Source organism: Clavelina lepadiformis, chromosome 7 (assembly GCF_947623445.1).
Source record: "Clavelina lepadiformis chromosome 7, kaClaLepa1.1, whole genome shotgun sequence".
NCBI classification, from domain to species: domain Eukaryota; kingdom Metazoa; phylum Chordata; class Ascidiacea; order Aplousobranchia; family Clavelinidae; genus Clavelina; species Clavelina lepadiformis.
In genome coordinates this window covers 11,840,770-11,868,658 of record NC_135246.1, presented here as the reverse complement: position 1 = coordinate 11,868,658, position 27,889 = coordinate 11,840,770, and the positions used below count along the sequence as shown (strand labels likewise).

Sequence of the window (27,889 nt, the reverse complement as noted above, 5' to 3'; positions counted from 1 at the left end):
TTAAACTTTGACTCAACTCAAGTCATTGCATTTAACTTAAAAAATTTTCTGACATCACACTATATCTTTCGTTAAATTGGTTACAGTAGCGTTATAGTTGTCTCCGTATTAATCTGGTTGATACTTTTTGTCAGAAAAGTGTGAATTTTTTTGAAAAATATACAACTTTTTAACCTACTTTTTTAGTAGTAACTTATAGCAGATTTGTGTATAAAATTTTGACAAGTAATCGCTTACATAATGGCTACAGTGCAAACTACAAATAACCCAGTTGCTATGCCACCTCCAAACCAAGTTATGGCACCTGTTATAATAAACAACCCACCCAACATGGAAATTGGAAGGAAATATGCTGGAATATATAACAAACTGGGAGTAAGCAAACTAACTTATGCTCTTAGCCATTTCTGCTGCTTAAAGTTTCAAAATTAAAAATGCTATATCAAAAAATAAATTTATCTTTAGAAACCTAAATCGAATTTTGATTTTATTCATTCATGTTTAGATTATACAGATTGTGTTAGCTGTTCTCAGCATGATTTTCCAAATTACCCTGATATGTCTCGCCAGCACGTATTACTATTATGATGGCTACGCATTGGTTGCTTCTGGTTTATGGGCTGGTGTGTTTGTAAGTAAATTGAGAAAACTTTGGGATTTTTGCATTATGTTTATATGCATTGTAGGCATACTTAATAACTGAGTTGAAATAAACAGACAAGGATATTATTTTGAATACATAAAATCATGCTGGCTGTTTGGTTTACTTTATTATAATAACTAATGATAAAAAATTTCGAATGAGAATCATGAAGATGTTTAATTGAATAAAAAATATTTCCAGTTGCAAGCTTTTTGTTTAGAAAGTTCTTGAAACTTTTCACCGCTTTGATAAATTTGTAATACTGTATGTGGATTATGGAAATTATTTCGTCTTAAACTATGGCTTATGATTGCGCAACATTCTTTAGTGTAAAATTGGTGCAGTTTGGTGAGCAAACAGCCAGAACAGTTTTTCCCTCGAAGACAGTGGTTCCCAACCTTTTTTCAAAGCGACCCAAGTTTAAAGAAAATATCAAACTGATACTATTTTGCGACCCAACCATATTCATACATATTAAATTCCATGTATTGAAATCTTTTGTTAAAAAACTTCATAATCAGGCTAATAAGTACATTTTAAAACATTTTCATTCTTGTATATTGTTTTGCATGAAGCCGTGTTTATTGTTTTAGCTAACTTACATACTTTTCCAAATGCTAACAAATAACCTTTTACCATTTTGTTATTGTCATTTTGTGAAGATATTTGCTTTAATAGTTTTCATCTATAACAGTTTATGGTATCTGGAATTTTGGGAGTAGTCTCTGCGAAGAAACCAACTTATAATATAGTGAGTTTTGCTTTATTTCTTAGGTAACAAGATACACTAAGTTCATACTTTTCCATCAATATAAAAACTGGATATTAAACATATGGATAGTGATGATGTTTAAACTTTTTATATCAGCAACTCTGAATGTTATACAAGTGTTCTGGTTTCATAAATTTTAGATTGTTGCTGCTTTGACAATGACAATATTTTCTGCTTTGGCTGCTGCTTCCATGTTTGGAATAGAACTAGCTGCAGCAATATATTTTTCCCGTGATGGCCCTTGCAATCCCTATTACTGGAACTGTTTTTATTATGTAAGAAAATTTTGATAAAAACATATTAAGCAAATCAAACATTTATTCAAAAATTGGCATATTACAATATTAAATTAGTTTAGAATATTTATAATTCTATTGATTTAATTAGATATTTTTTATGTTTTATCATAGACCACACCCATCGTACTCCACTCTATACAGACTATATTTTCATTTACTGCTTTTGTAATTGCTATTGTTCACTCGGTCTATTGCTGTGCTCCTACATCCTGCTGTTCTTCATCAGTGGTATAGTGCATTGACTTGGAATTTTATTTGTTTTATATGCGGAAATGTAACGAGTTGATGACTATGCATTGAATATTTGCAGCAACCGCAACAAGTAATTATCACTTCTAATGGATATTCTGGACCGATGACTGCCAATGTGATACCTGGACAACCTGTCTCTTATGGTACGACCAGCAACATAATTTTAGTAATGTTCACTCTGAGATAGATAGATGGATTCAGTTCCTGATACGACATTTAAAAAAATACAAAGATGCATCAAGTTAAACGACACACATAACTACAAATTTCTGAAAAGTGATTTCATTATGGCCAGTATTGAGTATTTTAAGAGAATGATGAAATGTCAACTTAACTTTATGCTTGTATTCATTAATACAAATTATTAAAACATATATTAAACATCGCTACATTCAAGTCATGCAAAGACTTCCTCTGTCTGAAGATAAAGGTTCTAGTAGATGAAAAGCGTTGCAGTTATTGTGTTCTATATGTTTACGCAAATTGTATTAATTTTATCAGCTTACACTGGACAGCCACAACTGGGTACTGTTACACAAGCTGGTTCTCCACCTTACATGTATCAACTTGGTAACACAGGTCCTGCTCAAAATCCAATTTCAAACAATCCACAGCAATCTATGGTGAGTAAAAGATTCTAATCCACTGGTTTGCATGTGTAGTTCATTTTTTTTTAATTTTCAGAACACTCAATTTACCAGCAATGTTTTATCATCTGGGAATCAGGTAAGTTTGGTTTAAAGTGATTATTGAACATTTTCATTAGTACAAATAACTAACTGCAGACACTTTTTTTACCTAAGGGTGAGTTCTCACAGTAAAAGATGTAATGTGAACCCAACTTGAATAACGCTTCCTTGTTGTAAGAAGGATGAAAAAAGTTGTTTAAGTCTGACTTTAAATTTGTTTGGTATTGTCATCGTGCGTAATTATTTTGATACTGCAATTATAAATGGCACTTAGACTATAATTCTGTATCTTAAGTTTATTACTAAAACTTGGCTTATTTGAATTAAATTTTAGAAGTTTTTAGAAGATGTAACTTTTCAATTGCGGTTTATTTGTTTTGCAATGTTTTCTTGTTTTCATTTTCAAGTTACTCTTGTAATATTTTGGCTTATAAGTTCTCATTTAAATAGCTGTAGGCCAGACATGTGCAACCAGTGGCCCGCGGGCCGCACTGCGGCCCGCCAGGTTGTTCCTTGCGGCCCGCGTGGTGCTCAGCAAAATGTTAGAACTTCATACTAGCCATCACTATTTCATGCAGTTTACATCAAAGCAATGGAAATTTGTGTCGTGGACGTGACAAGTGTGTCGTGGACTGCATTAAATCTATTTCTTAACTACATAAACTGCATAGGAAAGTCGTTTTACGATACTAATTTTTTCTGAAAAAATCATGTGGCCCGCGTTGTCATTCAAAATTTTGTATTTGGCCCTCCAGTGAAAAAGGTTGCACATGCCTGCTGTAGGCGAACCAAAAAATGTTATTCCTGTGGTTATTAAAGTTTTTTTAATGTCTACGCTACCTTGTTGTAAGAAGGGTGAAAAAAAATTGTTAAAGTCTGAATGTAAAATTGTTTACTATTGTCATCGTGCGTAATTATTTTGATACTGCAATTATAAATAGCACTTAGACTATAATTTGTATCTTAAGTTTGTTACTAACTTGGCTTATTTGAATTAAGTTTTTAGAAGATGTGACTTTTCAATTGCGGTTTATTTGTTGTGCAATGTTTTCTTGTTTTCATTTGCAAGTTACTCTTGTAATATTTTGGCTTATAAGTTCTCATTTAGATAGCTGCAGACTAACCAAAAAATGTTATTCCTGTGGTTATTAAAGTTTTTTTAATTTCTAGGTTCTTAAATTTGTTTCATTTTTTGGTAACAAACTTGCATTTAATTTTGTTTTATTTAATACCCATAACCGGTTTAAAATGTTGGCATGACGATAATGTTTTGGCTAACGTTTGTTCTAACAATATCATTTGGAACTTTATTAACTTCAATAACCTTTGTTGTTTATTTAAATACCCATTGTAACTAAAATAATGTATCGAAATAATTGTTTGAATGTTTTGTTTCGTTGTTAGTATTGAATGTGTTCAACATTTCATTATTGACCTTCGGTTATCTATTAATTTAGTTTTTCTGTTAATTCTTGTTTTAATGTATGCAACCATTAAACTGAATTGTATGCATTTAATCTATGTCTCTGAAAGTAGAATTGACTTGTCAGTTTTAAGGCAAACAAGGTTTTCTATAAACTTAAAGTGAGGGGAAAGTCCAAAAACAAATTGCCCTTAAATCAAAGATTAGTTGTCAGTTAATACACTGGTGAAAAGATTTGTGCTAATATGTAGTGGTTGAGCAGTTATTGTCATTAATAAGTTGAAAAAACAAGCAACTTCATCACTTAATTTTGGCGAGGATCGCGGTTTATATAACATCACAAAAAAAAGAAAAAATAGGATCAATCAGGTATTTGGATCAAGTATATTTTTGTTTCGTTGTAACCGTTTGTATTGAATGCGTCTACTATTTCATTATTAATCTTTGGTTTATCTATTAATTTAGTTTCTCTTTTATTTATCCATTTACTCAAACATTAAGCTAAATTGTATGCGTTTAATCTATGTCTACAAAACTGATCTTGGTTTATCAGTTTTAAAGTAAATGAGATTTTGTATATACTTAAGCAACCATATTTTTATATTTTATTATAAAGAAAATTGTCCAACACAGTACACATATTTGTAACATACAAAAATGTTTTGTTTGTCATCATACGGACTTGTAACATGATGGATTTTTCATTGTATCAATTCAAGCCATGCCATGTTATTTCAAGTTGTATGCAGAATGTGACCTTAACATTGGAATTGTGTTATAACAATCGAATAAACACAAGTTCTTGTTAACACTTTTACATATTGCAGCAGGTGAAATTGCATGAGCAAGACAGTTAGGCTAATGAGTTCTGTTAACTTGTTTCTGACCCAAAAGAATTTGTACAACCTTAAACAAAATTATGCATCCAGATCATCTACACCAGTGATTCCCAACCGCGGCTCCAAGCTAGCCTTCTTGCGGCTCTCATTGACCCCTGAAAATCCCACAAAAAATATAAAAAATCTATTTATAATAATTAGGGCGATTATTTCTTGACTTGTCAAAAAAAGTCAAAACTTATAACGTTAGGTCAAAATTGTTTACAAACTTCATTGTCATGGGGTTGTAGAGGTTGCACTGTCAGTGAACTTTTCATTTTACACATTGTAGCCTACTTTATTCTGTTTTGAATGGCCCATTGACTATTTATTGTGAATCATAAACGATTAATTGAAATAATTAGGTTGATATGGTGTGACGCTCAACACACCACAAAACGTGTAAAATTTTTGGTAGGTGTTAAAAACAGACTGAGAAAAGCAGTTATTGCCGCTAGAAAACTGTGATAGGATAATCAGCCATTCGCATAAGTTTTAGTATATTCAGCCAAAAATTATGTTAGATCAGCCTTCAAAAAAAGTACGTACTCTTCAGCAGGAGAATCGGGTCTTTCAAAGCGCTTGGGAAGAAAAGTATTTTCAAATTGAGGTAGACAACAAAGCACATTGCCTTCTATGTCCTGCGGTGATAAGTAGTGTAAAGTCTTTTAACATTGAGAGGCACTACAAAACTCATTCTTCAAAATATGATTGCTACCAAGGAGAATCAAGGAAAAGAAAGTTGGAATCTCTTAAGTCGGCATGGAATAAGCAAACAAATATGTTCAAGGTTAGTAATGAATCTGGAGGTACAGTATTACCAAAACATCATACAAGTTGAGCTATCTACTTGCTCGCAATATGAAACCATATTCGGATGGTGAAATTATGAAGCAGGCGATAGTTACGTTTGCAACAGAATGCTGTTCAAGTGCCATACAACAAAAGGCAAAAAAGTTGCAGCTGAGTAATACTACAGTAACTCGGCGCATTGAATGTATATCAAACGACCAACACGATCAGCTTCTTGAGAAATTAAAAAATTTTGTATACTACTCTTTTGCACTTGACAGCTCAAAAGACTTCACTGACACAGAGCAATTAGTCGTGTTTATTAGGGGAGTTATGCCGGATTTTACGATTTATGAAGAATATCTCACTTTGCGTTCTCTCCATGGCACAACTAAAGGAACAGATATTTTTCGTGAATTTCATGCTACTCTTGAAGAAGCACATTTGGACTCAACAAAGTTGTTTGGAGTGGCAACGGATGGCTGCCCTGCCATGATTGGAGCAAATCAAGGACTTCAAGGGCTCATCAATAAATGGCGAGAGGAAGATCATCTTGCTCCTGTGACATGGCATCATTGTATTTTACATCAAGAAAGTCTTGTTGCTAAGTCACTCAACATGTCTAATGTGATGGATGTGGTAACAACAACCGTAAACTGGATTAGAGTCAACGCACTTAACCATCGGAAGCTCAAAAAGTTTCTAGCAGATACTGACGCTGAGTATGGTGATCTAGTCATGTTCACAGCTGTGCGATGGCTAAGCCGCGCTACATGTGTCAAAAGATTCTATGACCTTCTTCCTGAGATTAAAATGTTTGCTGAAGGAAAGAAAGATATCCTTCAGCTGCGCGATGAAGTTTGGATTGCTGATTTGGCGTTTTTTGTTGATATCACTACACACCTTTCTACTCTAAATCGAACTCTACAAGGCAATAGCAAGTTTTGTCACAATTTGTACAGCACAGCAATTGCTTTTGTTAACAAGCTTTGTCTTTGGAAAACGCAGCTTGCAGGTGGTGTTACAATACATTTTCCAACGTTATCTGACCATCAAACCAATGGATCATTTGAAGCATACAGCAGACTTATCAGTAACTTGATTGATGAGTTCAACCACCGCATTAACGGAATGAGTTTATTTTTGCCAATGATGAACATGTTTGCAAATCCTATTGCAGTTAATGTGGCCACAGCTCCTGATAGTTTTCAATTGGAGTTGCTGGACATGCAGTCAGATATCGAGCTCAAGCAATTATTTCGAAGTGAAGACCTACTTGAATTTTGGATTCGAGTTCCAGAGGGAAAGTATCCCAACTTGAAAACCAATGCCCAGAAATACGCCTCTGTATTCGGATCAACTTACGTATGCGAAGCACTTTTCAGCAAAATGATCAGAATCAAAAATAAATATCGCAATCGGTTGACCGATGACCACCTCAAGCAGCTACTGCATACTGCATCCTCTGCAATTGCGCCTCGCTTTGACAAACTTGTTAAAGCCCAAAGCCAATGCCAAGTTGGACATTAAATTTAATTGTGTTATTTTTTTGTTAGTGTTGCTATTCGTTGGTACATGCTTTAAAATTTTCGTTATAATTACTTGAGTGTTTTCATGTGGCTCCATACGTACTCTGAAGTTTGAAATTCGGCCCCAACACCAGAAAAGGTTGGGAACCACTGATCTACACAATTAAACTTTGACTCGTTTTCGTACTGATAAATGTTGGGTTGACTCATAACTGACAATGCAATTGATTGCATACCTCAGCAAGCATCCTTTATCTATTATCACCTGTAACCTAAAAAAACAAGTTTGATACATACTTACACAACCTACTTATCAACATTCCATTGAATTAATAGAAAGGTGAAGGAACTGTGGGTGAATATAGCCTACATAGGTTAGTTGACTTAGTGATATTAGAATGATTAGTGATACTTAGTAGGGATGTGCTGCGAGGAAAATTATTTGGGTTCGTGCGAACCCGAATATCACCAAGGACGACACGAACGAATCCCGAATCTATTCGTATTAGAACCAAATAATAAGATTTCACCCAAAAGTTGTCAAGTCTTGTTTGTAAAATGACTTAATCGATAAACAAATCGGTTTCTTTCAAAAATAGTGTTTAAGAAACGATTGAAAAAGCAAAATCGTTAGGAAAACGACCTTCATTGTAAGTACTGCTGACTCTAGTTTAGCTTTGTCGGGAAACCAGATCATCATTTTTAACAAAAGTCAGTAAATTTATATAAGTAATATTGGATTCGGGTTCGCCATTGTTGGTATTCGTGTTCGCCCGAATCTTCCATAAAGGCGATATTCGGCGAATCTATTCGGGTTTGGGTTCGTATCGGCCCATCCCTAATACTTAGGGATATGTCTTGATTACAAATATAGGCTACACACAAAATAAAATCTTATAAATGCAGTTTTCAATATATTTTATATTTGACAATGAATTGCAAACAAACGAAATGCCGTTTGGCCTTTGGATTGCGTCATGATACCGTACATTTTTGCTGCATACACTACTGTTTTCAACCTTAAAAACTAGCCAAATGCAGTTAGTTTTTACAATAGCACTCGCGTGGAAAACCTAGATGCGATAAATATATATCGTTTACCTGAACTTACACGCAGATACCGCAATTTGCTCGACTAATTAAAGGCTATTTTACCAGTACTGCGGTACGGTACTTAAAATCCGACGACAATATCCAAGGGTGGTCGGACGATTCAACCCACGGACGATTCAACCCCGGACGATTCAACCTGCGGACGATTCAACACGGGACCATTCAACCTAGGACGATTCAACCCCCGGACGATTCAACCCCCGGACGATTCAACCCCTGGACGATTCAACTCGCGGACGATACAACCCGCGGGCAATTCAACCCGCGGACGATTCAACCCACGGATCTTTCAACCCACGGACCTTTCACGTACTTATGGCTTAGGTTATTAACAAGTTACTTTGTAGCCAATTGTAAGCTTAATGGTTATAGGTCCATTCAACTCACGGACGATTCAACCCCGGACGATTCAACCCCGGACGATTCAACCCACAGACGATTCAACCCAGGATCATTCAACCTAGGACGATTCAACCCAGGAGCATTCAGCCTAGGACGATTCAGCCCACGGACTATTTAACCCATTTACAAAAAAAAGTCTACGCATTTCGTTATCAGGCATGGATGCCGCTTTTACCACTATACCAATATAGCCTACATCTTGTGTTGAAATAAAAACAAGTTTATGTACCGTGTTGTAACTAGTAGGCCTTCTTAGCAAAAAAAAATAAAGCCTACACGTCGATAAAAAGTCAAAGCTTAGAAACAACTGTTTGTTGATGGGATTTTGTTGATCGTTCACGGGTTGAACCGTCCGTGGGTTGAATCGACCACGAACCATATCCAAGGAATGTCAGAGAAAAACTTACGCCGAGTCATGCGACGTCAAAATGCTTGGTCACTTGAGCGCACGACACCGGTAAATTCGGTTAAGATTCTTGACCAGTACATGTACTGTGTTCTATGGCATTCCCATGCTGAAAATAACCATTACTTGCTACTAATCACCAACCTACGTAGATATATTCGTATTCCATCTAAAACACATTGACTAGCCTTCCACTGCAGTCACTAGACCATACTTAATTCTAACTTTAATCATCAAGCATCTTTTTTTACATTGTGACATCATTAAAGCCGCGATTTCCATCATAAAAAAGGCCAAGTTGGCTATACATTTTTGGCAGTTAACTGCTTTAACCACACATACATATTATCAAAAAGCTTTTTTCCAATATACTTACTGACAACTGTTCTTTAAGTTAACGCCAACTGGTTTTTAGACTTGCCCCTCACTTTAAAGCTTTACAAAAATATGTTTTGATGCCCACGGTGATCAACTGTATTGTGTCACCAACGATATAAAGTCTTTATATCGTTGGTGTCACTGATAATTAATAATTAAATAAAGATCGAGTATCGTATTGTTTTTTTTTGTTATTTTTTGTGTGGGAAGAAGATTAGTTATACTGTTGGTGGAGCTACCTAGAGTATGTATATACTGTATAAAAAATGTAATTAAACTTGACATGAGCCCAATCTCGAGTTATGAAAAAACTAAAAAAATAAAAAGAATTGTTGCTATATAACTGGCGCTAAATTTAGTTTCTTTCCCACAAACGATGACGTAATCGACGCACCTACAAAATACACAGGTTGAAGTCAATATACCGCTGTTTTAAGAGGGATGCGTCATGCCTTTAAAATGCACCAGCATAGCGGGTTGTTAGTACAAATTATACAGACGGTGATGGTGCCGTACAAGCGTTGACATCAGCAGAGGATGATGATGATAAAAGCAATAGCAGAATTCAAAAGCATTTCATTCATTAATCTACTGGAGTTTTTTGCAAGCTTGAGCTTGCACCTTCAGGCCCAGACTGTCAAAGAACGGGATATAGCCCTACCGTTATGACATACGGTACTGACCTTAAGCTTTCATACATGGAAGAAATGGTCGGTCATTCAGGTCCAGGATATGATATGATGACTTATTATTACTGTAACAGAATACTGGTATACGCACTGGATAGTTCCGATGATATTTAAGTTTTGGTGATAGGCTTGCCGGCTAAAGGCTTAGTTTTACGATTTTAGTTTGTATAAAAACAGTTTGGTAAAAGACTGCTACAATAACTTATTGCCAGAAAACTATTATGCAGTTTTTGAAGTTAAAAGATGTATGCAAGCCTTTCTTTTTGCATGATTTATGAAACAGGGAAAGGTTGACATGGGTCCGTATGTCCAAAGATTAGGCTACTTGTGGGCCTGTAGTAATTTACTGTAGTATTTAGGCAAAAAAAAACAAATATAAAAAACTTTTATGTGAGGTTTTTAAATATTCATAAAAACACAGCTATACATGACTCAAATCTAACTTCTTATGTGCTATAAATATATATATAATTATTATGCTGAGTTTCTTCCAGAAAATATACATGTGGTTTCATGGTCTGGAATCTTTTATCAGTGACTGTTATGTGGCGTTTTTGTTAATGACATTTAACCCATGTTCACTAGAAATCAGGATTTCATAATTTCAAATATCATTGCAAAAGACAATAGGTACCAGTGTATTTTACTACTCTTAACATAAAAGACTTATCCAACCGAGCTCACCATAGCCTCTTTCGTGGAAGCTTATGGGACAAAGTCACTAGATTAAGGTGTTTAGAAGTCACCAAGGGGAAGAATTCATTGGATACATAGTGACACATACCTCAAACTCCTTTAAAGAAAAACATACTGTATATTTGATTTGTACCATGTGTTTTTATTGGAATGCTGAATTTGTGTATACATATGTAATGTAGGAATGTGTGCTTTCTGCTTTATGATAAACTTGTGTGCAGAATATGCAGTGTTATGTTCGCTGCAAAATTAGCAGCCTGGAATTTTAATATGCTATAGGCTTAGGGTTGTTGACTGTTGTGTTGTTGTTGTGTCTGAGGTGTTGTTGTAAAAAAGTTATATTGAAGATTAGCCTGAGGATTAAACCAATGTTTCAGATTTCGTGTTGTGCTGGTAATGACCAGTTACAAATTAAATAAAATAAACCAAAACTTTGCTAATGAGATAACATTTAAACATATTTTAAAATGCAATCTTGCCAATGTTTATCGATGTAGCAAACTTTTTTTGAATGCCGATCAACATCATAGCATTTGCATCTCAATGCAGTTTTGCTTTAGGGAAGAACTTTGTGTCAATGCACATATTGTAAACTAAGGTATGTGTATTTTGATCCAACTTAAGTGTCTGTGTCAATGTGGATACATTTTTGGCACTGACAGTGACATATGCTGCAAGCATGCTAATAGTAAACTTTAACTTAGTAAATTGCCAAGGCTAAGTCGTATGCTTCTTTATACTAATTGTGAAAATATAAAGAATGTACTGTTTGTTTCGGCAGGTTTACACAATGTTACCTTTGACAAGTTTAAATCTTTTCAATTAAGAAATTCAAACAATGTTCTATATCGCAGGAGTTTTAAAGCGCTTTTGTGTTAGATATTTCATTCATTTAATTCAACACGGTAAAGGTAGGACTTATAAATTTGACCCAAACTTTTTATGATCAGGCTTTATTGCGTGCTTCTGTACTTGCTGTTTGCTAGACACACATTTACTTAACATAGTAGGGACGTTTGTAGTTAATGTTCTAACAATGACTTCTAACTTTCAGCATCATGGCAGTTTGTTTTCTTTCAAAAATGAAATAACGATAGATATATAGCTATTGAATATTTATCCATCAATTGTGTTGATGTATGCCTGTAATAGTGGAAAGTGTTTATCTAGTTCTACTGTGGTACTTCTATGGTGAATGGTAGCAAATATATATAATAATAGAGTGTACAATTATGTTGAGTATAGATGGTTTGTCAGTACTGACTGTTGTATACAATAGGCTGAGCTTTAAGTGATGTATTTTGCGAGCTTCAATTTTCACTCCTAACATTTATAGCTTCTGAAACAAGAGTTTTTCCACTATCAAAATTTCTATCTTTTAACGTCTGTGTATCTCTTGTGTGTGTTTGTTGAGATTGAAGTTAATAAATAATTCATTAGCCAACTGAATTATAATGCTATCTAAACAATAGATTGTCTAGTAAAGAATTACATGCCCATAACAGGATCAAATGTTGTGGGTTTATCATGTCAAACATTTTCTCTTTTAGCACAATTGTTTACTTGATCTTCATAGTGTGGCACAAGTAGACCATATACAGTATACAAGTTAGATGCAGTTTTAACTGTGTCTAAAACACAATCTTGATAATTATTGCAGTGTATCTTTTTGAAAAAAAGTAAAATTTTATGAAATGCACTGTACATTTAGAGTTTAATTGCATTTTAATGGAGTACTAAACTTGATTAATATTAAATTAAAAATATATATATATCATTGGCAAAAGTTTACAAGTAAAATCATAATTATGGACAACAAGACATGTATTTTTGCAACTTCAAGAAGAATTTTTGAATTTGAAAAAAGTTTACAAAAATACATTTGCTTTTTTAATAGTTTTGCTACTGGTTAACACCAGTGCAAATTGTTGCTTGCATGTTGACCTTGATGTAGAAATTGCTCTGTCCATTTTTTTGGTCAAATAATATTTGCCTTCAGGGCTTAGCTAAGAGGTCTGTGCGTTGGTAGAAGAACAAGGTTAAATACAATTTAATTTTTGAGCATTAGCCTTTCAACGCAGCAAATGATTTATATGTTTTTTTTCGCTTATCAAAGTTTCACTGGGCTAGTGCGCTTTTCTGCTGGTTGATTGATAATTATAATTAATACAATAAGTCTGTTGATGAAGAAGGGCACAGCACAATATTAATGAGCAGTATATAGCTAGCTGAATCATTAGGAGTGGGAGTAATTTCCTGTTTCCTTGTACAGGTGTATTAAATTCTTGCATGGTGGTATGGAGCGTATTTCAACATTGATTTGTTGGGCTTTGTTTGCCAAATACTTTTCAAAATTGCTATTTGAAAAGGAAGCAAGATGAAATATTTATTGTGTTGCATGTCATAACTCTTTTGTGCACTTGCATTGATAGACTGGTGGTTAGAGCCCTTTTTAAACACAGGTAGTTTCTGCAACAACGCTAAAGACATCATGTACATTAGTATGCAAAACTGTATTTATAGACATGGTCATATGTTTATATTTTCAGCTGGTTTGCCTGCAGATAATTTAAATTTTAGTGCTGCTTTATCGCGATTGTCAGAGAGTTCCAGTACCTCAAGCCGATCAAAATGCCGAAAGCAGTAAGTAGATGTATTTCTGATAATTGTGCTACTTATTTCTTGTGAACTTGTTATCTGGCATTATAACTATATACATACATACAATTTTACCTAGTTTGTGTTACTTTTAAACATTTATTGAATTGTATTTTGCTTTGAATTTTTTTGTTAAAAAGATTTTTATAAGGCACAATAATTTTGAACTTTAATCTATGATCCCCTTGACTTGTTTGAACTTTCATTAATGAACCTATCATACGCTGATAATTGACGAGCACATGGCTGCAGAGTGATAACATTTTTAGGAATATGTCCTGATTTCACTTGAGGGTCTGACATTATGCAGCAGTCAATATTGTTTGTGCTCTGGAATGTGGATAAAAGAATATCTGTCCATATACTTGCACTGTGGGATGAAATTGTACAAAATACAGTATAAACAATTGAAACTCTAGTCTAGAGGTTATTTACCTATAAATAGTTGGAAAATGTGCACTTTACAAGTATAGGTTATGCATATGGATGAAGCATAGAAACAATTCTTGGGTTGGTCATTGCAATTACAAAATTTATTTGATACTGAATATTTGTGATATACACTTATACAGTATCACAAATTGCACATTAACGAATTTCGTAAACGCTTGTCGCTACTTAATTAATTTCTCTAATTTATCCTGCTTTTTGTTAAAAATTCTGTTTCACACTCTAATCAAATTAATTGAACAGTACTAAAATTAATCTTTTTTTAAACAGATGGGTATTAAATAATATTTAGTCTGATGCACTACATGGCAATGCTGTATTGGTTGAATTATATTTTTAAAGAGGAGAGTTGGTTTATTTTTTTTATTATTATTTATTATCTACTAACTAAGGTGTTGATCAAGGTATTTTATTTGAACCTGCATATTCGATAGATCTTTAATGATATTTAAGATCTTTTTGATTGCACATCAATGATAAATTAAGATAAACGCAGAAAATACCCAAATTAGGCATTACAGACTGAAATATGTTTCCAGGGAAATGCCTGTAGTAGCATAGGCGCTTACAGTAAATAAAAATCATTAGATATGAATGGAATCGTCCCTTGAGACCCAAACTTTATCTTGTAGTGTCTTTCACATGGGAATTGCCAGTGTTCCCATTTGCGCTTATCGTCGATTATTTCCTTCACGCGTGCCCGCTTAGCGCCGTGCACTTTGCTAGGTTGTCGTTATGCGTGTAGTATGCCGCAGAGAAAATATCGTGTTAAAGAGCGTTCACACAAAGCTGTGAACAGCATCTCTAGCATTTTTGCAACCAATCGACAATGACATTTAGGTGCGTCAATACTCGCATAAAAGTCGCACGTTTCAAGACTACTGACAGTTTTGAGTTTCTCCTTTCCTTTCTCTTAGTTTATCATGACGACGACCACCTGGGGAATATTTCTATTGATTTCACACCAATCCATATCTCCAGCTTTCAGTCCGTTGTGTTATTTTTCTCTATCAGAATCCAAGCGGACACATTATCAACTAAGTAACTGACGTCTTATATATAGCTAGAAGTTAAAGAGAAGGGAATGGTTGAAACGTTGCTGATTAGAAGCCAGCCTGCTTACTTAACTTAATGTATCTATAAGCTCGTGGTTGTGCGAGTTAAACATACCATGTAATTCCCTCTAAAAGTATTAATCTTAAACGTTGTAAACATTGTAGTTTGCAATGTTCAGTACAGTGTCGCTAGTTCTAAATGTTGGAAAGAGGTTTTTATAGTATCTGTTGCATTTGGAAATATCAGGCTTAGTTTGGATTGTAGATCGTTTAGAAAACTGTAAGCAAATTGTATAATTCTTGTGATCATATTAGTTACAGTCTTCATACGTCTTTCTGTCTTATCAAGCCTTCTTTTACACAGAATTTGATGTATCGCTATAACGCTATTACATTTCCCACAACGCTTGTAATACATGAAGATGGAGCTAGTCAGCGATAACATTTGTAAATGAGCGATTGCTACATTTTAAGAGCATTCAGACAAGCTATGTACATGGCCTACATAAAATGAGGTCGTGAGGTTAACGGTTTTTAGAACTATATTCAGAAGCCGTTGTCACCAGCAAGACGCGGCCTTGATTTTCTGTGGTTGTTGTCAGATAGCTTCTTATGCCTGCATAGATATGAATTTAATCAGTCAGCATTCTACTGTGCAAGTATTGAGTTTTTTTCATTTTGTTTACTACTCGGTTGTAGCCTTAGATAAGATATTCTTACGTAATTCATGGACGCATTATCGTAAACGTTCATTTGCAATGGGATACTTTCATGATTATAATTAAATTTGATTTTTCATTGTTTGACATTGTATACAGTGATCCGACATACAGTCAGCCTTGCTTATACTCTGTTGCGCCGCCGGCTTCATATTCTCGCAGTTGTTTGCATTCTTTAGAGAGCATTGAATACGAGCCTGGAATGTTGCAAGCTTAAAAGATTGAAAATCTTCGCCTGCTGTTGCCTGGTTATTACTTTGGTTGTTTATCTCGACATTGTGTAGAGTAACAATGTTTAATAAAATGTCGGTGTCAAAGTATCGAGTTGACCCAAGAAAATACCAGAAGAAAGTATGCAGAAATGCACAAAAACAGGTACACACCGCATTAGCTATGGCAAGTAATTTTTTTGGAATTCATACCGCATACTTTTCTTTGATGCGTTCAAGTCAAGCTAAAGCATGTGTTTCAGTGAAGAGAAAGTAAAAAATTTACGAATGAAGAAGCCACGCTTTACCCTTTTCATCATCATCTCGGCAACGTAACTCATTAATTTTTTCGGGGCTAGTGATTTTCGACAAACCGGTATTATATCGCTGCTTGTTTTCGAAGAGAACGCGTTTTGTTTGTATTCAGTGGAATTCCTTTGACCACATAACTTTTGTAGAAGCTTTTCGCCTTCATCACGGACCATCATCACTTCCTTGATACGCATATCGTTGATCGACCTCAATTTAATGGCAAAACGCTATAAGTGGCTCATCGTGATTTACGCTTCGTCAGTCTTAGATAAGCAGCTCTTCAGGACCCGCAACAAAGTTTTTGGCGTGGAACTTGCGTGGCCCAAGTAGCCCCAAATTTCTAAGGTGTCTAATGACAAAAGCACATTTCCTCTTTTGTGTAATTGATTGTAATTGATCTGCATTATTTACTATGTGCATAAAGTTACAGTGACAGGTTTGACGGAATGGTGAAGGTATTATTAGCCCTACTACTTTTCTCTCCTTAATACGATGTGTAGGAAAGTTCATTTACAAGTGCCTTCTTTCAATTGCAGGTCAAATCACCCTACGCGGTGACATTTTCAACAATATTACCCTCGAATTAAATTTAAATCGACTTGACCTGGACATTGCGGACCGGCAGATCGCCCGCCAAAAAGTGCAAGTTTTGACGCGATTTCCTTGCCCCGTATAAGATAAACATTTTTGGAGTTATTGCATGAATTACCTTACTTGGTTCGTACACCAATCGACCTCCAGAAACGTTTACGTATTTGCGTACTTAACCAATGAATTACGCTGTAATCGCTCTGTAATTGTGGCTATCGTAAACAAGATATCGCTAGGTCTGTTTTTGGCGATACCGCCAGTGATATGCTTGTCCGTCCCGTAATTGGGTGTGGTTACGTACATACACTACAACATATTCTGGTATCTGGTACATAGATACCTGTAACACGTGAAGGTATAACCATGTATTCAGTCGATTACTGAAGATACATAAGTATAGCGTCGTAAACGTCTAGGTTCTTATATCTTAATGAAGAACCAGACATACTTTAATTAAAAATCGTTGTGTTTCAGATGAACGTTCGAGTCACAACCATGGATGCCGAACTGGAGTTCGCAATCCAACCCAACACCACCGGGAAACAATTGTTTGATCAGGTACGTCTCTTATAGTTATATTAATTGGCTTTAGCCAATCAACGCAGGCGTCACCGTCACTCGGTCATGCTTGTATAGTAGTCTCGACGCGGCTTCGCCCACGGGCACAAACTTATGAATTGTATTAAAGTGCCGACGTTCAGCTACATAGAATTTACGGCCGCGTTGAAGAATGTTTTCCAAGATAATAGCTCAGTATATAAGTTAGGACGTTGCAGAAAAGATCATTTTAAACGATGTTTTCAACGACTCTTGAGACGCTAAGCAGTCGCTACTCGAGCAAAGAAGTTCTTGGAACAATCAAATCTCCTATTTTATCCGCTGTTACCCATGTCAAGCTTATTTGAAAACGAAGCCCTTATTTCCTTTTCATGTAGCCAATTTCATCTTGGGTGTTTTTAACTTAGTCAAACAATGAGTTTTTCAACCTTAGTTTGGCAAGTTGTTTACGTTGTTTCTGTAACACACCTGTATTATAAATACACATGCTGAATATTTAATATGCTTGAATTTTCATTTCAATGTAAAACTGTTGCGAAAACTTACAATTAAAGTAAATAACGGTATCACCGACATCTAGGGTGTGCATTAGTCCAGCCACATCATTGTATTACGGTTAAACAACTTACCTTCGTCAGGCAACGCCTGGTTAATTTTTACACAGAATGGAGTGCAGTGCCTTGTTTGTTCTCAGTAAACATTCAACAATATACTGGAATGAAGGCATAGTGTACAGTTATGCAGTAGTTAACTGATCAATTTTACTCAATAAATCTGTGTCATGCTACATGTTCCTACCAATAAGCTACCTGGTAATTAGCTGCTAATATCGTTGTATTTGAACTCATTTGAAAGACATTTATGTTACTATCGTCTTGGTTTATTTAGTATTTTGTTAACTTATGTTTCATTTATTACAGGTTGTGAAAACCATTGGGCTTCGGGAGATCTGGTTCTTTGGTTTACAATACATTGACACAAAAGGTTATACAACTTGGCTCAAACTTAACAAAAAGGTATCGTGACAACTTACAATATATGGTGAACGTTGGGCCAATTCAAAGTTACAGTGCATCTGAAGTCGTGTGGAAAAATTCCGTAAATTGTATTTAAGTACCTTTGTGAAATTGTTTTGTTTCACAGCCCTGTTGCAAATATAATCTTCAAAGATGTTTTTGTGTGAAAATAAAGTTTATGTCTTTCAATACACCCATGTTTGCAGGTGAATCAACAAGACTGTCGTAAAGAGAACCCAATACAGTTTAAGTTCCGCGCAAAATTCTATCCTGAAGATGTAGCAGAAGAACTTATCCAAGAAATTACACAGGTACTGTCACAATCCGTCCGTATCCACGATCCGTCATGTATGTTTTACTGTAGTTTGCCACCGTTTGTCACTCAGTTTACCATCATATAAAGTGACACTTTATGAACAATGAACATCCATTGCAAAATATACTCATGCTGGTCATAAGGATATCCATTAATGCATAACAGAGGGTTTTGCTCAAAAACCATTTCACTTTTGTTTAGTTTGTACCAGCCAGATATTGCGATGTTTTATTATGTTTATTTTTGTGCACTCACATAGTTTTTCTCCAAATTGAATTTTGTTTTGCTACGTTGCCCAAGCAACTTTCATAATGGTTTCACGACCAGTTTTCAGAAGTGCTGTAATTTGTTTTCTTAAAGTGCTTCAAGTTACAGAGTATAGCTTTATCAACAGTAAATTACTCAAACCTAGTTACAGAATTTATTACTTATTCCGCCCTTGATCTTAATTGTCCTTTGTCTCATTGATTTGTATGACCATTTAGGGAGATAAGTTTCCAAACTGATTTATTTCCCCACGTTCCTCATTTAAACTGAATGTGTGTCCAAGGTGTGGTCACCTTAAACATTTGCCTTTTGTTTATCTGCTCAGATAGAATTGAAAACAAGTAAGAGAGGTTAAAGTAATTTAATTATACTTTCAACTAATTGCAAACAGTGTTGTTTTAGGCGATGTACTTAAAACTGGAAAGGAGTTTGCTTAATGTTATTGTTGTTTCCTTTTCCATGAAATTCCGTTTGTAAATTATGACTATTTTCATAGCTGTACTCGTGGGCTCCTTTGGTTTGGAATGTGTATGCACATTCTTGCCAACATACAATATTATCAAATTCAGCTTCGTTTTTAATGCACATTTAACCACATGGTTTCATTTGTTGCTTTGCAGCGTTTATTTTTTTTGCAAGTGAAAGATGGCATACTATCAGATGAAGTGTATTGCCCTCCAGAAACTTCCGTACTCCTTGCATCCTATGCAGTCCAAGCCAAATATGGAGAGTATGCAACCGGTCGACACAAGGCCGGTTACCTTTCCAACGACCGATTACTTCCACAGAGGTTTGAGATCTTAACTAGCCAAAAATACCGTATTAACTATGAGTCAGCGAATTGCAAACCTAGTAGAGGTATAATGTTTCAAGTTATCTGTTGTAATGTTGTCAAACTGTGCATGAAATGGATCCCGCCCTTTTTAAGTTTTAGAATTATTAGCGTAAGCTTTAAAAATACTTTTTCTTTAACCAGAGTCTATGAGCAGCACAAGATGTCCAAAGAGCAATGGGAGGAACGCATTCAGACTTGGCACGCAGAACATGGCAGCATGCCAAAGGAAGACGCTATGACTGAATACCTCAAAATAGCCCAGGTAAGCTTTGACTACTTGCCTGTGCGGAGTGTGCTGGGAACGCCTTTCGTGTTAAGTCTTAACTTTGTGTTACAGGATCTAGAAATGTATGGTGTGAATTATTTTGAGATACAAAACAAAAAGAAAACCCAGTTACTTTTGGGTGTTGATGCTCTTGGACTTAACATTTACGAGAAGACCGACAAGTAGGTCTCCTTGTATTTTTAAATCATCTACTGTAATTTCTCTGCAAATCAACCTTTCAAAGCTCTTAACACTGAATAGCTTTGGGCTAATTTAGGTCATTAGAATGTGATCTTAGGCGACAGAGATTACTTGCAAGTGCGCGGTTTAAAGTCATGAAAACTGTTTATTGCAGACTGACGCCAAAGATCGGTTTCCCTTGGAGTGAAATTCGCAACATCTCATTCAATGACAAGAAATTCGTCATTAAACCTATTGACAAGAAAGCCCCTGTAAGTTTACGAAGTATAATATTCAAGATTTGCTTGCTCTTATGCAAAGACAATGTGGTCTATTGCTCAAAATGGTTTTCAATGATACTTTAAATTGCTTTCCAAATTTAATGATAAACGATTCCTACGTCACAGGATTTTGTTTTCTACGTGGAGCGTTTGCGAATTAACAAGCGCATCCTAGCACTTTGCATGGGCAACCATGAGCTTTACATGCGTCGCCGCAAACCCGACACAATCGAAGTTCAACAAATGAAAGCACAAGCCAGGGAAGAAAAACACCAGAAGCAACTGGAAAGGTTCTATTGCGAACAAATTTACAAAACCTTTGCGTTTTTCTGTGCTCTATAAAAGCTGAGCCGGTTTTTACTGCTCTTGTGCCGTATATTTACAAAGGGAAATTCGCATCACAGTGTTATCCACAGTTTATTACTGCTATAAATAGTCGTTGATGTCAGTGTGACGCTGTATGTAACGCTTTTGCATTCCAAACACTACACGATTGGAATGTGAAAGCTTTCCAATCGCTTTCCCTTATACAGTATTATGAGACTTTGCCGGTTCATTTTCGCTTTAACTGATACTTCTAAATTTTGTCCAACGCAGACAGAAACTGCACCAGGAGAGGGAAAATCGCAAGCAGATACAAAGCGAAAGGGACGCAGCTGAAAAGCGTGCGCAGGAACTGGAGGAACGAATGCAGGCTTATCAGAGGGACAACGAACAATACCAAAAAGGTAAACCTTGTTTTTTTTAGTTGTGTACAACAACCGCTATTTAATTTCAAAAACTTTACAACAATCTTCACGATTTCGCTTGAGCTTGAATTCTTTTCTGCAGTTTCATATCCCAACTTACCAACATACAAATTTTTAATCTAATTTCTGAAGTGTATAGCTGAATAATATACTTACTTTCACTTATAACTTTCTATTTAATTTAATCTCAGAACTGGAGGAGAAGCAGCTTGCCGCCCAGAGACTGCAGGAGGACAAGGAACGAGCTGAAAATGAGAGGAGAGAGATCGAAGATTTAAGAAGACAAGCAGAAGAAGAAGCAAGAACTCTGCAAGAGGTGATGAGAAAGATATCATTTATGACTGTGTAAATAATAAATTACAAAAATATTGTGGAAAACAACATCAACAGAGATAACAAAGCTGTAATAGCAATATATTGGTGTCTTAACAATTTCTAAATCGTCATACAAATGACCTTTGCCTTTTGACCTCGATCACAGCAAGCGAGTTTAAATGAAATGGAGAAGGCAGCCATGGAAGAGGAAGTTCGAAGCAAATTGTTGGAAATTGAAGAACTCAGGGAAGCTGAGGCTGAAAAGGCCAAGGAAAGTGAAGAATGGAAATCAAAGGTAATTTTATCAAATATCGGTCGCACGTTCCTCTTGACATGCGTTAAAATCACTGCCCTATTGTCGGTGCTTTTGTACAAAACGCTTTTATCAAGCCTGATTGAAATACTGGAAAAAACGTAATATAATGGACCTAAAGTGTGATTTCACTTTTCCCAACTCAATATTTTGGTTGTGAGTGGAACGCAACAACAATGTAGGGTGATATTGGTAAATTTTAAATACTAACGTTAGGCTTTTAAAAGTAATGAGAGTATCGTGATCTTATTCGTTCTTAGGCGGCGGAGGCAGAGATGGCCATCCAGGAGAAAGAAAACGAACTGAGGGAATTGCACGAAAAACAAAGGGAACCAATCGTACCAGTTCAGGAGGAGACTCACACCATGTCTGAGGTGAGTGAGCAACTTCCTTCGACTTGTATAATCAGATATTAGGTTTCATTTTCAGTTAGTATTAGCGGCATCGTACCATGCTCAATATTTTGTTTACAACGTTCAAGTTGAAAGCTTGCATTATCATCGAGTTCTTCGCCGACTGACGTTTGGGCTGTCGATGTTCGAGCTTCCCGTTGTTATAAAACATTGATTGTAACCTCTTTGCAACCCTTTTACGTTAAATACGCTTGCAGCTTTACGATTCATACAAATACCCCTTTGTAATACAAAGTAAATCACAATTCATATCCTTGCCAACATCACCATGCAGATGTCCATTGAAGATGACCAAGCCGCCGGTGACAGTGAACTGAAACATGATGACGTAGGCGACATGGACCGAAACGAAGAAGAGAGAATCACTGAGTCGGAAAAGAACAAAGCATTGCGCAAACAGCTTGAGGTAGTTTTTGACGTATGACGTTACTTAACATGCATGACTGGTTTTGGGCCACCTTAAAAGTTGCCCATTAATAGAGTCTGACGTGAATGCAGGCTTTGCATACTTTCAATTTTGTGTAGCTAAAGATAGTCCAGAAAGTGGATGAACGTTCAGAGCTTAAAAGTGCGTTAATTGTCGCAAACCTGTCAAACTTGTACTTCAGTGCAGAACGCACAATGTGATATTAAGTAAGACGTTAATTGCAGTCTGTCTATATGCCGGCGATGTACTTTCTAATCATCATCGACTTAAGTCGTTATCGCTGTAGTTAAATGTCTGTAGTTATTTCACGCATTGTGGTATACAAGCCTGTCAATACCTCAATAGATTTAGTTGATCAAATGCGGACGTGAAATAAGGCGGTTTTTTTAATTCATACTCCCGTTTAACTCAAAACTCATGTTGCTATAGCCTCGACACTTGCTGTGTTACCTGCTTGGAACCCGTCTAAACGTTTGTCATAGAAATACCGCCACGGTTAAATCATGAAGCGCCACATAAAAAGATACTGTTTAAGATGATTCTAAACAAGTTTATAAAAATATCCCAGTCAAAGTCAACGTGACATGACAAATATACATGTCAAGGGTTTGAGTCAGTATCAGGCACTCCTACTCTAAACATACGACGCGTTGGAGTTTGTGGCCGGGAATCGGTGATGTCAATTTTATCATCATCTTTATTTTTACTTCCAAGGACTTGAAATCCCAGTTGCACGATCTTCGTGACTCCAACGTGCAGTCTTCCCAGATGGATATACTCCACCAAGAGAACGTGAAAGCTGGCCGAGACAAGTATAAGACTCTGAAACAGATTCGCAGTGGTAACACCAAGCACCGCATCGATGAATTCGAGTGTTTGTAAGTGCAATCGCAATCGTGTCTATTTATTTTCAATTCTCACATCATGTAAAAGAACGATTTTTACAATTTTTAAGCAGAGGAAATCAAAACGTGAATTATCTTAGGCCAGCATTTGAATCCTTGTATGTGCTGTAAGATTTTTTATCTTTTTGGCTTCGTATGAAGTTAATCGTGCTCTATTTTTCATTTACCATATTAATCACAAAGTACTTTGTATAAATCAACATCAAACGATTGTGCCTGGTGATTTGTTGCCTTGTTTCTTACTCTATTCCAACTAAAAGCGTTTCATAATAATAGAAATGTAATTATGTCATAACAAATTAATTCGATTGTGACGTACCCATTGTTTCGTTGTTCCGCGATGTTCCCGCACCTTTGTTGTGCTCCGGATTCTGCTGATTTACGCCTGTTTATGTCGATGACGTCATAAAATTTAGACAACAGACACAGTCAGCCTTTGACGTCATCACACTGCTGATGATATCATGCACCAAGTGTTAGTAACTAGAGTGTAGTTTCACTGTAGTAGAATGTAAATTGACGAATACAATAAAATCTTATACTCAACGTTGTATTGCTTTCTGATGAATTTGTTCTAAACAAGACAAGCAGAGTTTCCCTGCAGCATAATGGCGAATGTTGTTAAATTTAGTCTTCACCTTTCACCGATATTTTTAGAAACTTAGTGGCATTCCGACTCATTCTTATATGATGATGTATGAGCGGGGTGGGACGTGTCAATAGAATAATTCTCCCCGATTCTGTGTAAATAGGAGAATGGCTTTTGTGGGTGATGTTATTGGGCTCTATAGCATGTCTGTGATTTCTGATGGATTTATTTCGCTCTTGCCTTTGAAATGGTAATCATAATTGTCCACATATCACTAGCACGATAGGAGAAAATTTGTTATTCTACTTCTGGAAACAGAACTTGGTCATTACGAAATCTTTATCTTATGGTTTAGAGATTGTCATTTCCAGGTAAAACCGCTCGCCGCAGTCTTAATGTTAATCCTAACCTCATCATTTTGGTTTCAGCGGCGTAATGACGTGTTCCATTGGTACACGTGGAAAAAGCTCTGTGTACGTGAATTCTTGCGTTGAAGTAGGCTTAGAGGTTTGAACGTGGCTGTTTTGCCTAAAGTAGCTTTTTATGCGGAGCCTTATAGGGTAAATATCACTATGTTTCATTTTTCTATAACTTATTTTAATCAGAAACCTAAGCGATACAATTCTCTGAATCATTAGCTATAGATTGTTAAAATGAAGTTCATAATTTTTATAAGTGCTCCTTATTTAAAAATGAACCTGCTACAGGTCATAATCTGGTTTGAAACGAAATAGACAATAACGTTAAATTCAGTGATGATTTCATTGATCGTGTAAGTATAGACCTGCCCTACATTCAAAGGCTAAATACGCGTGAAAGCTCTTTGTGATTTAAGACAACCTAAGTATAGGCCTACCATAAGATTATGTGATTAACACCCTTTTCATGACTACAAGTTTCACAGCTAACATGTTATAAATATAGACCGGACGCGTAGGATGAGCAATAGTGATTTGTTCTACATATCAAATGTTTCCTAATTTTTGCCAAATCATTACAAATTTAATTTTTTGTTGGACCGACTGCCCAATGGCCACCACAGAAACTTCTTCGGGCTGATTATATTAGTTGCTGAACTCATAGCTTGTTGCGTACTTGCGTTGCTTATGGAATTTTTACTTTTAATTTTTTTGATCTGTTGTCTCGAATTTAGGACTTTTATCTCTCCAGTATTTTATTTAAGTATTTTGTTACAATCTAAAGTCAGTTTTGATGCTTTGTTTAGCGTTGTGCAACTGCTAATATGCCCTGATAAGGCTTCACAACATTTTTCGAAACATCGTGACATCCGAAATTAGCACGAAGACATTTTCAATAGAAATGTTGCATAACAGAAAAGCGACGGACCAGGCAGACATTTTGGCCGGTAAGATCACTTTGCTTGACTGAGAAGATGAAACCAGTAAACAATTAACATATCATATCGGAATCTAAGCTTGCTATGTTTTATGCACTGTGCAGTTAATTGGATTTTAATTATCTTTTTGGAAAGACATATAGTACGTTATTAGAATCTTTCGGTGTTAAAATAGTTTAGATATAAGTTATAAATAGCATAGTCCAAGAGTTGGTGGCTAGAACTGCTTCCTCCGGCAACAAAACACTTAAGACTCGCTTGTTTGCTGGAACGAACATATTGAAAATGTAAATGTTATTTCAGAGACATAAAGAAACAAATACGTTATTTTTTGTTTTATTTTTACTTTTAATATAGCGAAAAAATTCCGGAAAATAGTGAAGAATTTAGCGTAAAATAGACGCTTTTATATTCTTTGAATTTTACTCTGTCTGATTATAAATTCAAATTACATCAAACGTGTAAATGAAATCTTATTTTTATAACTCATTTATGAATATTGATAAATTTTCTTCTGCCGGTTTACTCAAACCCGACGCTAGATGGCGAAGATTATCCCTTTAGCCTAAAGGGATGATCGTAGAGGCATAATCGATTTTTGTAACTTTGTTTCGAGATTGACTGTAGATCGTATAATGCACAAAAGCGTTGGATAATTAAGTTGAGATATTTCCAATTGTTTCCATGCGTAATGATAAATGGATATCAATTAGCATTTTAATCTATATGACTTTTCCATGTTTGATTTTATTTGGATCATATTTGCTCCGCTTTCGCTATAGCCCAAACACAGATTTTCGCGTTTAATTCATTTCCATCTAGATCCCCATATTAAGCGATGCAACATTGGATTAACTTTTTTGATAAAAGTCACCTGAAGGTTGATTAGGATTATGCTCGCTTTAAACGTTAGAGTCGGAACTACCAGTGATTAGGATAGTTATTTTACCTATTGAAGTCAAACCCTTACAAAACTTTAATCCTTTATCTTTTAATTCTTTAATCCTTTACTGTAATTACTGACTAACGGTTTCTCAATACTATTTCTAGAGGAGCCAATGTCAAAAGCTTGTGATATGTCGAAGTTGACTTCACAGCCAGATGCGTTACCAAATTCGCTTAAAATATCATCGACCGTTGAGAAACCCTTGAAGATCCTTTCACAAAACTAACTTGTCATCCGCAAACAGTGATACTTTAAATTCATTACACTCTATCCGGATTTCGTTAAAACCACTTTTTCTTAACATAATAGCTAAAATTTCTATACATAATACTCATAAAGAAGGCGACAAATGGTCTCCTTGAGACGCAACTCGGAATATGTTGTTTTCACCTACATAAGTGCTGGGGCCGGGCCGGTATGGCGTTTGTTGGCTTCAGAAGAGATTCAGCTGCTTAACAATCGAACTAAACCAGTATACTTTTTATAAGCTCGTCAGATACTGATATAAAAAAAATTTTTTTTACATTTCTCTCTTGGCTAATAATGGAATGCAATCAATTGACTGATGCAAATAGTGATTACATCGATTTTGGTACGAGTACGAAAAAACAGCTACGAGTATTTTCGGAAAAAAGTGACAACTATCAGAAAGGTTAAGAAAAACTGTTATGAAGAACTGGGTTACCGCACGCCCGAACTATTTTGGAACGAATTATATTGCGTCCAGTATTGCCCAACAATGGTAACAAAGATTCGTTGTTTTAAATAAAACTTAACTTGAAGGCAATAGCTACGAAACAGGCGCTTTTTGCTTTGGAATCTCTGAGACTGAGCTATGCGTATTCTGCGAAAACAGTGTTGAAACTGCACTACATGTATTTATACATTGTACACAAACCCTTTTATTCTGGGAAAATGTTTTGAACTGGTTGGCTGAGCGCTTGAGATGGCCTTCAAGTAAACAACCTACTCTTTGGGATTATGAGTTATCTGCGATTTAAAACTTGTTAACTGTTCACCTGATGTAAATTGTAAATTGTTTTGCCTGATTTACGATTTATAAGACCAAATATTCAAAATGTAAACCTTGTGTAGAAATGTTTGAACTGATGGTGAAGTGTATTGAAAAATCTGAAAGAATAAAAGCGATTAGATTAGGCAAGATGAAAGGTCACCACAATAAATAGGATGCTTGCCTACCT

The 27,889-nt window shown here is 35.6% G+C and overlaps 3 protein-coding genes across 4 annotated transcripts; all 3 read left to right on the top strand.

The window, feature by feature from the left end:
- Positions 1-167: 167 nt before the first annotated feature.
- LOC143465948 (uncharacterized) lies at positions 168-4,172 on the top strand. The gene is made up of 9 exons (XM_076964488.1): positions 168-375; positions 506-631; positions 1,338-1,394; positions 1,556-1,690; positions 1,826-1,942; positions 2,025-2,109; positions 2,468-2,589; positions 2,651-2,692; positions 2,770-4,172. The coding sequence occupies exons 1-9, from the start codon at positions 241-243 to the stop codon at positions 2,785-2,787; spliced, it is 837 nt and encodes a 278-aa protein (XP_076820603.1). The 5' UTR covers positions 168-240; the 3' UTR covers positions 2,788-4,172.
- Positions 4,173-5,817: 1,645 nt separating this feature from the next.
- LOC143466182 (general transcription factor II-I repeat domain-containing protein 2-like) lies at positions 5,818-7,278 on the top strand. Its single transcript, XM_076964820.1, has one exon. The coding sequence runs from the start codon at positions 5,818-5,820 to the stop codon at positions 7,276-7,278; it is 1,461 nt and encodes a 486-aa protein (XP_076820935.1).
- Positions 7,279-13,445: 6,167 nt separating this feature from the next.
- LOC143464814 (radixin-like) lies at positions 13,446-24,346 on the top strand. Of its 2 annotated transcripts, none has more exons than XM_076962820.1 (15): positions 13,446-13,604; positions 17,430-17,513; positions 18,434-18,529; positions 18,736-18,840; positions 19,733-19,902; positions 20,089-20,209; positions 20,285-20,394; positions 20,568-20,664; positions 20,800-20,963; positions 21,271-21,401; positions 21,614-21,738; positions 21,904-22,032; positions 22,311-22,424; positions 22,738-22,869; positions 23,605-24,346. In XM_076962820.1, exons 1-15 carry the CDS (start codon positions 13,593-13,595, stop codon positions 23,770-23,772), a joined length of 1,758 nt encoding a protein of 585 aa, XP_076818935.1. In that variant the 5' UTR covers positions 13,446-13,592; the 3' UTR covers positions 23,773-24,346. The 2 variants fall into 2 exon arrangements, with proteins under 2 accessions (XP_076818935.1, XP_076818934.1); XM_076962819.1 differs by lacking the exon at positions 13,446-13,604 and adding an exon at positions 15,960-16,218.
- The last annotated feature ends 3,543 nt before the right edge of the window (positions 24,347-27,889 follow it).

What these genes read in the sequence shown, in the direction of transcription:
- LOC143465948 (XM_076964488.1), top strand. Translation starts at nt 241, where the DNA reads ATGGCTACAGTGCAAACTACAAATAACCCAGTTGCTATGCCACCTCCA. An exon ending in AGAAACCAACTTATAATATA is followed by an intron (nt 1,395 to 1,555) that starts GTGAGTTTTGCT and finishes CATAAATTTTAG; the next exon opens with ATTGTTGCTGCTTTGACAAT. An exon ending in CCTGCTGTTCTTCATCAGTG is followed by an intron (nt 1,943 to 2,024) that starts GTATAGTGCATT and finishes GAATATTTGCAG; the next exon opens with CAACCGCAACAAGTAATTAT.
- LOC143466182 (XM_076964820.1), top strand. Translation starts at nt 5,818, where the DNA reads ATGAAACCATATTCGGATGGTGAAATTATGAAGCAGGCGATAGTTACG.
- LOC143464814 (XM_076962819.1), top strand. Translation starts at nt 16,135, where the DNA reads ATGTTTAATAAAATGTCGGTGTCAAAGTATCGAGTTGACCCAAGAAAA. An exon ending in CAACGAACAATACCAAAAAG is followed by an intron (nt 21,402 to 21,613) that starts GTAAACCTTGTT and finishes ATTTAATCTCAG; the next exon opens with AACTGGAGGAGAAGCAGCTT. An exon ending in AGACTCACACCATGTCTGAG is followed by an intron (nt 22,425 to 22,737) that starts GTGAGTGAGCAA and finishes ATCACCATGCAG; the next exon opens with ATGTCCATTGAAGATGACCA.